The sequence below is a fragment of the Triturus cristatus genome, chromosome 4_1, assembly GCF_964204655.1.
Source record: "Triturus cristatus chromosome 4_1, aTriCri1.1, whole genome shotgun sequence".
Classification (NCBI taxonomy): Eukaryota; Metazoa; Chordata; class Amphibia; order Caudata; family Salamandridae; genus Triturus; species Triturus cristatus.
This window is the reverse complement of record NC_140585.1, coordinates 252,271,582-252,285,023: the sequence shown is the minus strand read 5'-3', so window position 1 is coordinate 252,285,023 and position 13,442 is coordinate 252,271,582. Positions and strand designations below refer to the sequence as shown.

General features: G+C 40.6%; 1 protein-coding gene and 1 non-coding gene across 2 annotated transcripts in view; one reads left to right on the top strand and one right to left on the bottom strand.

The window, feature by feature from the left end:
* The window catches only part of SLC13A4 (solute carrier family 13 member 4), a 233,885-nt gene extending 222,230 nt beyond the window's left edge, over positions 1-11,655 (top strand). Inside the window, exons 15-16 of the mRNA XM_085650527.1 lie at positions 5,705-5,842; positions 9,835-11,655. Of these exons, the coding sequence (XP_085506653.1) occupies positions 5,705-5,842; positions 9,835-9,966 (270 nt within the window). The 3' untranslated portion in view covers positions 9,967-11,655. The remainder of the gene's footprint in view (positions 1-5,704; positions 5,843-9,834) is intronic.
* On the bottom strand, positions 1,775-2,045 carry LOC146854213 (RNase MRP). The gene has a single exon (XR_014959028.1).
* Positions 11,656-13,442: the final 1,787 nt, after the last annotated feature.

The window sequence follows — 13,442 nt, the reverse complement described above, 5'->3', positions numbered from 1 at the left end:
TATATATATTTATTTTGACTGAGGACATCACATGTTCAGGGGTGGTTCACCCCGTAGTTTAGGACTGGCATGAAGAAAACATCAAGGTGGTAATAAAGTGTGGTTGAGTGAGTGAGTGGGTTTGTTTGGTGGTAATTAATCTTTACCATGATGTGATACTTTTATGGTATGAACTCAGTTCTTTGACAAGCACATCAAGTAATCAGATTGACAATTAACTTGTATGAATCAGTAAATATGCCTACGAGCCGTGAAGATACAAAATGCCCATTTCCTACCTCAAAGTTATTAATCGAAGGATGGAGGATTCAAATGGGTAATATACTCTTTAATCTATTATTTGATGGGTAAAGGTTTGTTGGAAGAAAAAAAATATATCTTTTACACATTTCAATAAATTATTATCACATTGACACCTTGTGTGAGAGTACACAGAGTAACAGGAAGCAATGAAGTGTGTATGTAGCAGTAATTTTCCTCTCAGGAGCACAAGATTCAGTAACAATACTAGTGATATGGACAGCATCCTCTGTTTTCATTCTGACTTGTCAAAGAAACTGCACTTTCTCATGAATCAGATAGGCAGACATGCAGGGCACAATTCATAAAGGTTTTCAAAAAACGAAAAAAAGATTGTGACTTACACAATGAGTACGTTACATCTATACATATTACTGTGCATTGCGTAATTTGCACAGACCATTTTGGTATTCATATAGAAAGATATCTTATGCACAGTTCTTTAATGCCCTTAATGTTTAATTTATGCACTGTGCAGATGTTTCATACTTAAAGTAGGTAATTTAAAAAGTCTTTATATCATTCCTCTTTGTTTCAACAATTTCCTCATAAATGATACCCACTCCTACATACGTATTGTGAATTTCGCATTGATTGCTTAACTCTAGCCTGCTTTTCACCCAGCCTTTGCCAGGCCGATTGAAGGATATGTTTGGTATTTCCCCACCTGCTGCAAGTGTATTTTCAAATGTGTGTGAATAATCCAGTCTGTTATTTGATGGGTGTTCACAAAATTACAATTGCAATGGAAGCAACTCACATGTAGTGGACCACTTCTCTGAAGCTCCCAGGTTTCGGCTGATCAGCTGTGCTTGGAAAATCTATTGTATTTAATAAAAATCTTAAAAGGGGCTTACATCCCACCTCCTTGCTTTCCTTGCTTTCCTTGCTTCCTATCTTGCCACTTACTTTTCCTCAATTTCTATTGGTTGTAGTATACTGTTTCCTGCATTTACCAAAGCTTTTTCCTCGTGTGCTTCTCTTATCAGTTTCCCATTGCCAAAATTCTGTTTTCATCCATGGTTTCTGGAACTATTTTCTTTGCCATCAGCCATCATTCACCTTCCTCCATGGCTCTTGTACTGGCTGCCGAGTGCATGGCTTTCTACAGTTAGTCTCTGACCCTCCTGCTGCTCCCACACCCTGTTTCCCTCCTCCCACACACCACTTCAATTACAACAATCTATACACACCCCCGTCTTGACCCTTGTCAGATAGCCGCCATCTTGGAGTTCGGCATTACTTTTAGAACCCCTAACTTGTTGCCTGCTTTGTATCCCGGTGTTTAAAATACAGATTAAAATTCACAACAAAACTGGGGGGGGGGGGTGCAGCATACACTGTTACAGATGTATTTATAGGCTGAAGTACTATGCAAAACCTTATTTGCCACAGATGTAATTACAGTTAACTCATCCACTAAACCCGAGTAACTAAAAACATGGTGATGAGACTGTGGGGAAGCGAAATAAACGGCATTCGGAGAAAGAGCACGGTTCTGTTCTTTCGGATTGGAGCGCACTATCTATGTAAACTGACGAGCATCCCCACGCACATTCACCCACTCGGCTCAAAAGGTTCTTGGCGGTTTTAAGTGAATTTACACGCCGGACTCATGCATGACCACAGGGGTGATCGGCACTCTCTACCAATTGATCTGGGGAGTTTCCTCTAGGCGGCTCTGCGTGCGCGAGAAAACTAATTTCCTCTGTACATAGCCTAGACGTCAGGTCTTTAGAATTCCTTGAAAGCAGAAAGCGCGTTCACTGCCTTAAATAAGACGATTCCAACACATACTTTATTATTATTATTATAACATTTGTTAAGCGCTACTCTTACCCGTAGGTGTCCTGGCGCTATGTGAAATCTTGCCCAAAGCTCAGAGCCGACGTCCAACTAACCTGTAAACAGACTAGTTTTTAAAGCTTTTCGAAAAACCAGTAAGCTGGTCAGGCCTCTGAGGTATAGAGACTTATTCCAAGCCTTGGCTGCATTGACAACAAATCTTCTCCCACCCCGGTGGCCTTTTTTACAAATGGCACATAAACCAGCTTGGCATCAGATGAGCGTAATAGTCTGATTGGAGTATACCAATACAGCCGCTCTTTTAAATTGGCCGGACCAGATCCATGAAGTGCCTTGTGAACCAGACACAGAGCTTTGAACTGGGTATGCTTCCTAACTGGCAACCAGTGAAGTTTCCGTATCTCCTTCGAGATTGGTGCGTATTTTGAGATGGCCGACACCAATCTAGCAGCCGCATCCTTCAGGAGTTGCAACTTCTGCATTAAACCTTCCTGGATGTTAAAATACAGACTATTACAGTAATCCAGCCTAGACATAGTAAGGGTTGTGATAACTGTTTTGCGGCATTCTTTAGGTAACAGCGGCAACATTTTCTTGCAGGACCTGAGAGCAAAGGACGTAGCAGAGGCCACTGAGTTTACTTGGTCTCTGAAACTAAGCTTCTGGTCCACCCACACACCTAGGTTTTTACCTTCCTGCTGGGTGAGGGGAGAGGACCCGGGGTGTCTGGCCACCATTCCGGAGTCCAGAAATAAGGTTCATTGCCAAAACATACCACCTCCATCTTACCGGAGTTCAGTTTGAGGAAGTTTTGGGCCATCCAGTTCCCTACGGGCTTCATACAGTCCTTAAAATGGACTGCCGTGCTCCTCAACTCATCTGGAAGAAGTGACACCCCGATTTGAGTATCGTCCGCATAAGAAGTCACACTAAACCCAAATGACTGAATAAGGGGCGCCAAAGAGGACACATAAATGTTAAATAGTGTCGGACTCAATGAGGACCCCTGCGGGACCCCACATGGCAATGAAAAAGGTTCGGATGAGAATTTCCCCAGAGACATCAACTGACTCCGGTTTGACAGAAAAGATCTTAGAAGTCTCCAAGCGGAGCCCTGTACTCCAATCTCCTGCAGCCTGTCCATCAGCAAATCGTGATGGACCGTATCAAATGCTGCAGAGAGATCTAGCATGATCAAAGCAGCCTTGCCCCCTTGATCTAAAATAGTCTGGATCTCTTCAGTAGATTTCAAGAGAGCAGATTCGGTGCTATGACCCCCTCGAAAGCCATACTGGGTTGGGTCCAAAGCTTGCGTCAATTCCAGAAATTGGCTAAGTTGCATATTTAAGTTTCTCCCAACCTTTTTTGCAGGTACCAGAAGTCTGGATATCGGCATGAAATTGTTGGGATCTTTTGTGTCAAGATTCAGTTTCTTTAGAAGGGGCAAACTAGAGTTTTTTTCCATTCTAAAGGAAAATACCCCTCTGAGTACATAGAATTAAAAATGGGGGTCAAGACTCGGGAGACCGGTTCCGCCGCTAACTTTAATATCGTTATCGGGCAAGGATCAGAAGGGGAGCCAGATTTAACCTGCATAAGAAGATTAAAGGTTTCTGTAATTGTAAGGTGGGCGAATTAGTCCAGTTGAGCTTTCTTTTCTATATTGAAGTCATCCATTTGGCCCACGGTAATCTTAGGTATTACATTAACGAAAGTGGAGAAGATAGCATTCACTTTCCCATAGAAGAATCTGGCCAGCTTTTCACACAGTTCCAGACTAGGAGTAGATGTAATGGCCACTGAACACTTTACACATACGGTTAGTTATTTTGGAAATGCCATTTCTATTTGGTAGAAAAACATTAACGTAAAAAAACGGTTGTTAATGCCAGATTCGTATTTAGAGCAAACCCTGCTACAGTGCAAAATAGCATCACCTATTTTGGCCTAGAACTAGGAAGCAGAAAGGGGCGTTTAAAAAAACATTGCATGTGTAATTTATGCAAATCATGGCTTGAATCTACGTGAACATGCTGGACAATTTCGGTGGATGAGTTTCCGTCTAAGAAAGGAAAGCCTTTTCAGAATAAAATTATTCGATGGCATTTCTTTGGGAACTTAACTAGTATAAAGACCAATCACGTTTTGTTAGGACGATATTTTTCTACAGAAAATTGAGAATCTATGTTTATTGTTAAAATATACAAAGTATATTTATCAAAACAACAAATTTAGTGTCTCTAATATGAGTATTGCATTGTTTATTAAAATTTGCTAAATGATGTCTCCGCTTCAGTGATAATATTAAGTAGCTGGCGCCATCATTGACGACACCAGTGATGTCATCTTTGAAGCCTCCTGTGACGTGTGAGGCCCTGTGCAGTGCGTGCAAAGAGTTACAGTTGAATAGTGCACTTAAAATGATGAATTTCAGTGGGGTTGTACTGCTCCTTTAATAGAAGTCTCTTGAAGGAAATTTGATGAGCTTTTTAATAAGGTTAACTAGACACTTAGTGATGAACCATAACCTTCCTCTATAAAAGTTATCCATGATTGTTCTGAGTCTTCTTTGTTATAGTTCAACAACTCACGGTAACTTGCAGCGACTTCTGCCCTCAGCATCTGTCAGTATCCATTAACACCTAAGCTCATTTTATGACACTTGACCACATCCTCCAGCAGCTAAAGTTGTCCTGTAAGCCAACTGGGCTCATAACAAGGCTTTTGGCCTTGTCCTTCACCCAGTTCCTTGTCCTCAGAGTCCACTGGGTGTAGGAAAGTGCCCCTTTTTAGGTTTCACCTGCACAGCACTTGCTCTGTTCCTGTTGAAAACTATTGTCAATATAAATCTTAAAAGGGACCTACACCCCGCCCCCTTCCTTTTCATAGGTTCCTGTGCTTGCAACGTACATATCCTCCGTGTCTGATGGCTGGCTGTGCATACTATTTCCTGTTGTTCCTCATGTCTGTTATCATTCTCCCATCCCACCTTTGACATACCTCTCACCCAGCACTCACATTCCTTTCGCCTTCTACATACACTTTGCACCCTGATCTCAAGCTGCTCATCATGCACTTATACTATTGATGTACCGCTCAGCCTATACTCGCACACCTCTTACCTTGTACAAGGTAACATCTCTCACCCTGTACATTTGCACAATTCTCATTCTGCACTGAAAACACCTCAATTACCATGCATTGAGGCACTTTCACCCTGCACTCAGACACTTAGAAACCTTCATTCATGCACCACTCACCCTGCACAGAGAGCACTCAGACCATTCTCCCTGCACTCATACACTGCTCCCACGCCTCTTGACTTATTATTCATCCCATAGGCGAAACCTAATGAATTTACCAATGCTTGTTACCATAGAGTCCCATCTCCCCTCTGCTGCTTTACCCATATATCTTACTTTTGTACGTTACTCACTCTGTACTTATTCGTTTTTTAACAGTGTATAAATTATTCATAAATAGATGATACCTTTTTCCAGGAGTCAGTCAGATTGACAGCCCCATCGTTCTTTGATACTTCCTGTTTCTTACACTGCAGTCTCATCACCTGCCCATTCTGTTTTTTCTGCCATTGCAGTCGGAAACCCTGCGTATCAACCCTCTCTACACCTTGATCCCCGTCACCATGTGCATCTCTTTTGCTGTCATGCTGCCTGTAGGCAACCCACCAAACGCAATCATCTTCAACTATGGGCACTGCCAGATCAAAGACATGGTGAGTTAGATGTGATGGTGATTTGATAGTTGTATAGTGATTTTATGGTTGATTTTTCAAATAAAATCACCGTCCTGAAATGACTTTATTAAAACCGATAACATTAAACTGAGCTAATCCAGTGACAGTTTGAAACTAAATATCTGCCCAGATTTCACATCTGGTGTAGTAACTCAATCAGCCAGACACTACCTTACAATTTATTTACCTTTTAAAGAAAAACCGTGATATAAAAGTGTGTTAAAGGGTTCTAACCATGAAAAGAAAATTGGATCAAGAAGGTTTTTTACATGTTTCTGTTGAGTTTAGTTACCTGGTACAGGAATTAATAGCAAAAAAGATCATAACAAACAAACTGATTGAAAGCATTAACACAATGTGGCTGAATGTGTTTTAAAGAAAAAAACGTTTCAGAGAAAGTATATTAAAGCTATCAATCCTAATATTAATAAGTGAATGTGATATTTAATTACATATTTTGTTCTCTGGTTAGTATTATTGACAATCACTTTGCAGAAGTAAGTCTAGAACTGGAGTTAAAGTAGTAATTTATCACATTCTGAATAAGGTTACCATAATATTAACAGCTAACACCTATGACGTTAACGTTTCCCAAAATATGGTACTTGCGTTACTATAGTACATTGTACAGACCTAGACAAGAGTCAATACATTTCAACCACAACCAATAGATAATGTGAATGGTGCATTTTTGATAAAAACGTTCTCAGCCAAAAAACTTATATGAATCTCTTCTATGCAAGACATTGTGACTAAACCTGTCCCTACATGCCGTAGAATCAATTCCTGGCCTTTTCTGTGTATGTATGAAATATGCAGTTTTTCGTAGTCAATAGTTTATTTAATGATATTTAAAGAAGTGTGAATTACATATATATCATTTCAGTGATGTCACATAAGGATATACCCTTTCTTTCCTGTGATCAAAGTTGTTAAAGTTCTGCAGAAATGTATAATAGTCTTGACTCTTCGAAATCTTCTGCGACATTGACACACAAAGCAAGGCTAAAATGCAATGCTTTATTTCACAACATTGATTTGACCACTTTATGGTCACTCTATCTGTTTACTTCAAAAGCTTCAATTGGAATGTAAAGTATTTCCGTTTTCTTCTGACTTGTCTTCTATACATGATTTTGTGACTCTGTACCTGAACATGTAAGTATGCATCATGTCTTAACAGTAGGTTAAAAATGCACAATGGTCTGAGACTGTCAAAATTACATATAGCTCTTCCTCTCCACCTCACTTCCTGGTTTCTGTAATGTGGTCTCCACCCGACCCCACTCATCATATTGTTCAATGTACAGCACCTCATGTTCCGGATTCGCCTGCTAGAAAATAAATGTTCTCAGCAAGGCATTGCAGTTCTCCTTTGAATCAAATGTAATTAGTATCAAATACCTGAAAATAAAAGATTAAAAAGAAATTCTGCAAAGGCTTTCAGCTACCAACCCTCACTTTAGACATTTAATGAAGCACTCCCTGAGCTAAGACACAATTGAATGGGACAAAAGTGACTTACCTTTCCTAGCGTGCAAAGATCCCAGGGTGATGCCTTAAAGCATGTGCTTTAAGTTGGCTTTAAAATAGCCATGGCAGAGTCTTCAAGTCTTTTTTAGAAATACACAGCAGTGGTTTGAATCAAACAGTGAACTGTTGATTCCTGTTCTGTTCTTCTGATTAACAACTTATTCTTAGGTCTGGCTTCACAGCGTTGTTGGCGGTTTACTACAGCCGGGTGACAGACAAAATGATACACTCTCTCCAGTTGGCTATGATACATATGCCCTTTGACCTTAAGTTCTTAGCAGTGCTTGGTGCAATGCTGGACAATTAACTGGGTTTGAGACTACGTGTTTAATGGCCTGATTACGATGCCGGTCAGACTCTCGTCCGACTGGCACCGTAGCGGAAGCAGGACCGCCCGACTAGAAGTCGGCGGTCCTGCTGCCCTGATTACAATGCGACCGCCTTCACTGCCGTCACAATGTGTATATTTTCGACTGCAGCACACGCCTCAAAAAAAAATAAACACTTTAAAAACATCAATGCACTGTGTGGCAGGCACTATGCTGTGCATTAATCATGGTGCAGGGATGGTTACGTCCTATAGCAGAGGGTCAGGGGAGAAGGGGGCCCTACTAGGGGCCACCAAAATCACATTCCTCCTGCCGTCACCTGCCATGAAAGGGCAGGCAGAAAAGGAATCCCTACAGTTTAGCCTGAGCAGGCCCTTATTGTAGGGATTACTGACCCTTTGACGCACCGACGGGCTCGGAAACGTCACGGACCGCAGGGGCAGATGTTGGTGAGTACGACACGACGAGCCGTCGTCTGTCCCACTGGCATCATAATGAGCCCCTAAGAATCCATAAAATGGCTCAAAAACCCCGGGTAACGATAGTGCAAATCAAAAGTGAAAAGATTAAGTGCATGTGCACTATTTCACATAAGCTGTAAAGGGTCGGCAGCAAATGGACAAGCTATATGGATTAGCATCTCTTAGCCAGGTTTTCCTTGATATGGTTACTCTAAAACAACACAAATGGAAGAAGAGATCAGGTAATCTCAAGTATTGTTACACTTTCCATATGCATGAATTATGGAGCAGCCGCCTGTTGACCTACAGACTTTCAAGCTTTCTGGTGGAAACCGACAGGAAAGGCCAGTCAGGCAAGGGCTGGATGGCACAGCTTCCCCAGCTGTAGAATGTCTTTTTCCATATTCTCCCTGGCTATGCTCACTGATCAACCACTGTTGTGATTCCATTTTTCCCAATTAACTTATCTGCTGGGGTGCCACACTCTAGTAAGGGTTCCTTGATATCTGTTTAGAAAAAAGTAACCAAGGAGAAGCCTGGTTCATGAAGGGTACCTGACTCACCTTTACAGAACTTAATTTGAAAATAAATGCAAGTGCCCAAAACATTTTCCACATCATCGTCTCCAGCCTCATCAGCCCTCTGCCCTCCACCCATTGCATCAACAATATACAATTGCTAGAAAATTCTGGAGCACAGTGTTTGCGTGTGACACACCACACCTGGAGGCCCACACCACTGAGCCGTCTTGGCGTACCACTGCCTGGAGACTTACCCCTGAGTGGTGCAGGCTTCACTGTTCATGCTGACTCAGCTGTGACAGCCAATCTAGAGTTGGTTCCAGAATAGCACAATTGCACAGGGAGGGCTGCCTGTCACCAGTGCACACTGGTATGCGGTTCCACTCCCAGACAATGCCGGGCACTGCATGGGCTGCTTGGGAATGGCTGGGATGATACAGTGCCACCACTCCATTACTAGGTAGGACAGCAGCTGGCCATAGGCTATAAAGCAGTGGATAACAGTGCACTGGTGCACCTGCAAGTGCTAATATCTCATCCCAGATCAGCCCAGCACGAGATTTGCAACTGATCAAACACTGAGAGCACTGATGGGGCATGCAAAACATCACTAGAGTCTCCGGGTCACTGTGTTCAATGGCCTCGTTTTTGGTGGAAGTTTGAATTGTGTTACCAGAAACCAATGTGACATAGCAAAGTCGCATGATGTTGCCACAACGCGAACGTCTATGGCAGGAGCAAAATAGGTAACAGAACTTAGGGAGTGTGGCCTTAGGACAATGAAAGAATGGTGGCAACCACCGGCACAAATTAAGCACTGCTCCTTTACTAGACAAGCAAGATAAATGCAAAAGACCCCATTACACACATAGCAAAATGGCAGAAGAATATTATTATTCTTATGTATGACACAAGTTTCCAAACAAAAGCCTCAACTAGGCCAAACGCTCGATAGTTGGCGTCACTTGGAAGTAATATGTTGAACAAATTAGCCTATTCAGTTCATTGTGCCTTCGTAGATTTTCTAGCTATCTTTCTAATGTATTCTTTGTTGTTTAGTCACTTGATAGAAGGAAGACCCTGGCTATAGCCTACTTGTCATCTAATTCATATGATTTTCTTGTTAGGTAAAAGCTGGCTTCGGCGTGAACCTGATTGGTTTAGTCCTCGTCATGGTTGCCATCAACACCTGGGGAATTAATCTCTTCCAGCTCAACACATTCCCCGAGTGGGCAGCAGCCAGAAACACAACAGGATAATTGGGAAAACCTACTGACCAGTCAGAAATGTCAGAGACGTCGTGAAACGAAGGAGGGATGGACTAGTGTTGATACATGAAGAGTCACAAACATCAACATTGTCCAACCCACAGCTGCCTAGTCTTAGGAAACTTTCTTGCCACAATGGATGCCAAGAATGGTATATTTTCTAGTGTGGGTACATCTGACTGGTACATTTTTGCACCAGACATTCCCCATGTTTATATTGTAATTTTTATAGTAAAACAACGTGCACACTCACTCATTATAGACCTCTAGATCAGCAATTCCATATGAAAGACACTACATCCTAAAAGGTTGTCTCTCCATAGACTCCATACGAAGGGATAGGGTGAGTCTGTTGTAGGATCATAGTCAAACAAATATCACACAAAATTCCCCAAGGGTATTTGTGGTAATAAACGGTATATTTATTTAGTGTTGGGGTGTTAATATATAGGTATTTTTATTTATATTATTTTTCCAATATTGTAACCAATATTAAATGCATGCCTGATATCCATTTAGCTGAAGTCATAGTACAAACTGAACATTAACTAGGAATATGGGAAGTAACATGAACATCTTTTACCTTATCCTGTAACATCTTAGGGTGTAATACAGAAAAATGATTTTATTACAGTTTTTAGGAGACTGGCCACTAAGAAAATATGATGACATTTCAGATATTCTTACTGTCAGTACCAGTAAGTTTGGGAAATCAAATGAAAAGTCCTGTGTTGTGCAGCATCTGAGATTTACTGGTATAATATGTACAAGTCTCTCTAGTTTATCAGAGATTACACAAGCATGGTGCTTACATTGACATTGTTTATGCCCCTGTGAGTAAATGCTTTTGGACATCCTCATTAAGATGGCAAAAGGGAAGATTCATTATAAAAAAATTAAATGACAGCTCCGCTGAGTGCTTATTATTGGAAAAGAGCCACAAAAATAGTGGTGCAATTCACATGAGATATAACATCTTTTTCAACGTGATTTGATATCTGCTATAGTGAAGTAAGTGCAACATAACAAACACAATAATTACTAATTTATCATGCCTCTTACTCGTTCACAGCATTAGAGCATTTAACAGTCATTATGCAATCATATAATAAAACAAGTGTAAATTTGAAATAACAGTCTGAAAAAGATCCCAATAGCCTTTCAAGAGCTAAAACAAGCTAAAGACAATTCCTGACAACCCCTTTCAAGTGGCTCTAAAGCATTTTTTCAACTAAAGACGTGGAGATGGTGAATCTCTTAAGAACCACATAAAAAACAATTAGCAAAGCATGAGAGCACAGTGAAGTAGTCAGACAATGCTTAAAGCATCATTGCATTAAAAAAATACTTTAAAAAAAAAAGGGGGCTTTAAGAGATTACAGCCCCCTTCGTCCTTACCTCTGGGCTGCAGAATACAAAGGCAAAATACTTTCACTCTCCTAATTACAACATCTTCAATATTACACTTTGTCAGTGTAGTTGTGCCACTTACCTCTACACTCCTTTGTGGGTAAAATCAGAAAGCACATTCCTATTATGTTGTGTCTACAAATCTTATTTTTTGAGTCTTTTAAATAGTATTGTGTGTAAGGGTACCATAAGAATCATTGATCATATCTGCATAGCTAAACTTTAAAAATGTTACTATGTCTGCTTCGCTGAAAACAAGCAATAATTAGCTGCCAGGGTATTAAATTGATAATAGATGTGCAATTCATTTAATTGTCATTATTGTCCCACTTCAGTTTGATCGAGTATAATAAGATTGTCAGTGTTTTGAAGGATTGGAATTTTTTGAAGGCTAATCCAGAATACAAATGATCTGACTCTACAAAGTGAATCACCAGTATTAGCAGTGTGGAGATTAAACAACAGGGGGGGCCAGACCGCACCCCTGTTTAAGCTCTCGGTTAGTACATATGTGGTCTGAGGATTTGCTAACATTTACTCTAACCCACATGTCATAGTATGATGAGATGATAGCATTCAACAGAGCAGGAGGAATGCTCCATTTGATTAGTTTGGGCATAATAATTGCCAGTCGGCCTCGTCAAATGCATAATTTTAGTCAACAAATTGTGTGAACAATGGGGATCTGTGAGAGAGAGTAGAATCTTATGCCATATACGTCAAAGCAAGAGCAGTATTTATTGTGCTGCAATTTGGTCCAAACCCTGTCTGGAAGAAAGGGATTGTTATTTTTTCCTCTGAAAATTTGACTAATTCTACTAAATGAATCCTGGCATAATCTTTAGCTTAAAAGAGCAATAAGTTGGTAGTTGGCGGGATCAGATCTATCTCCCATCCTATATATGGGGTGTAGAACAGGTCCACACCAAAAATCTGTTACTTGTCCTAGTAGAAATTAGGTTTATAAAGTGGAAATAATCAACTGGCCCAATAGTCCGTATCAGATTTAAACAAGGAGCCTGAGCACCCATTACGGCCTGTGGTGCAAATGCATCAAATTCATTTAAGAGCCCACTTTGTACTGCAGAGTGTTACCAGATCGTACGGGGAATCTTGAACAGTGGATTGCTGTTCCAAGCAACCGTGTGTTCTATGAAGAGTAACATCTTGAAAAGCTGATGCTGCAGAAATGACAGCTGTTTAAAATCACATCTTGAAGAGATGGACACAACTGCTATGGAAGAGATAAGTTAGTTCTTATTGTCATGGGGGCGTAAAAGAAAAGAATGTCTTATGGTCTACCAAATTTGTTGGTCTTTCCTGCTGTACTAAATAGTTACTGATATCCATTAAGTTTGACCGTTGTGGTGCTCCAAGTTTCCAGTAAACATAGAATGTTCCATTTACTTTTTAACGTTAACATTCTGTCATTGTCTGACATTTTTCTTAGACGTGTAACATTCCAGGAAATAAAGAGAAACTTGAGCAGTAATAAATTGTGTCCTCAGACTGAAGCTGGACAGGGCTAGGAACACTGATTTACAGCCCTAATGCTGGGACCAAATATCTCCAATCTATTCAGTCCATTTCATTGTCTGTTCATATTGACAGGATGGTATTGCGGGTACTGTTGGGTGTCTGACTAATTCAGGTTGAAAATCTGTACTATTTAAATTATTTCCTCCAATGCTATTGGGTAGTTAAGGCTCAACAGTTGATGATAACTCAATGGTGGGAATTTCATCTGAGTTCAGACTGACATGTATTTAGGCAATCATCTCAAATATTATAGGTCAAAGTGGTGTTTCAGTGGACAAACTTGTATTCAAGAGGGACAATGCTGCAGAATGTGTTTGTCCTGCAAAGTGAAGTTTGCCAAAATAAAGAGTAATTCAGCGTAGATAGTTTTCAGTGAATCTGGGTACCACAGTCATTATTGTTGATTGAGATGCCTAGTTTGTCTACCGAATGCAGGGTTGCCTCTTTATCCTTCATATGTGACATAAAGATAAGAAATAGAGATGGCATGATCAACGTTAGAAGTCATGGGTAGTGTC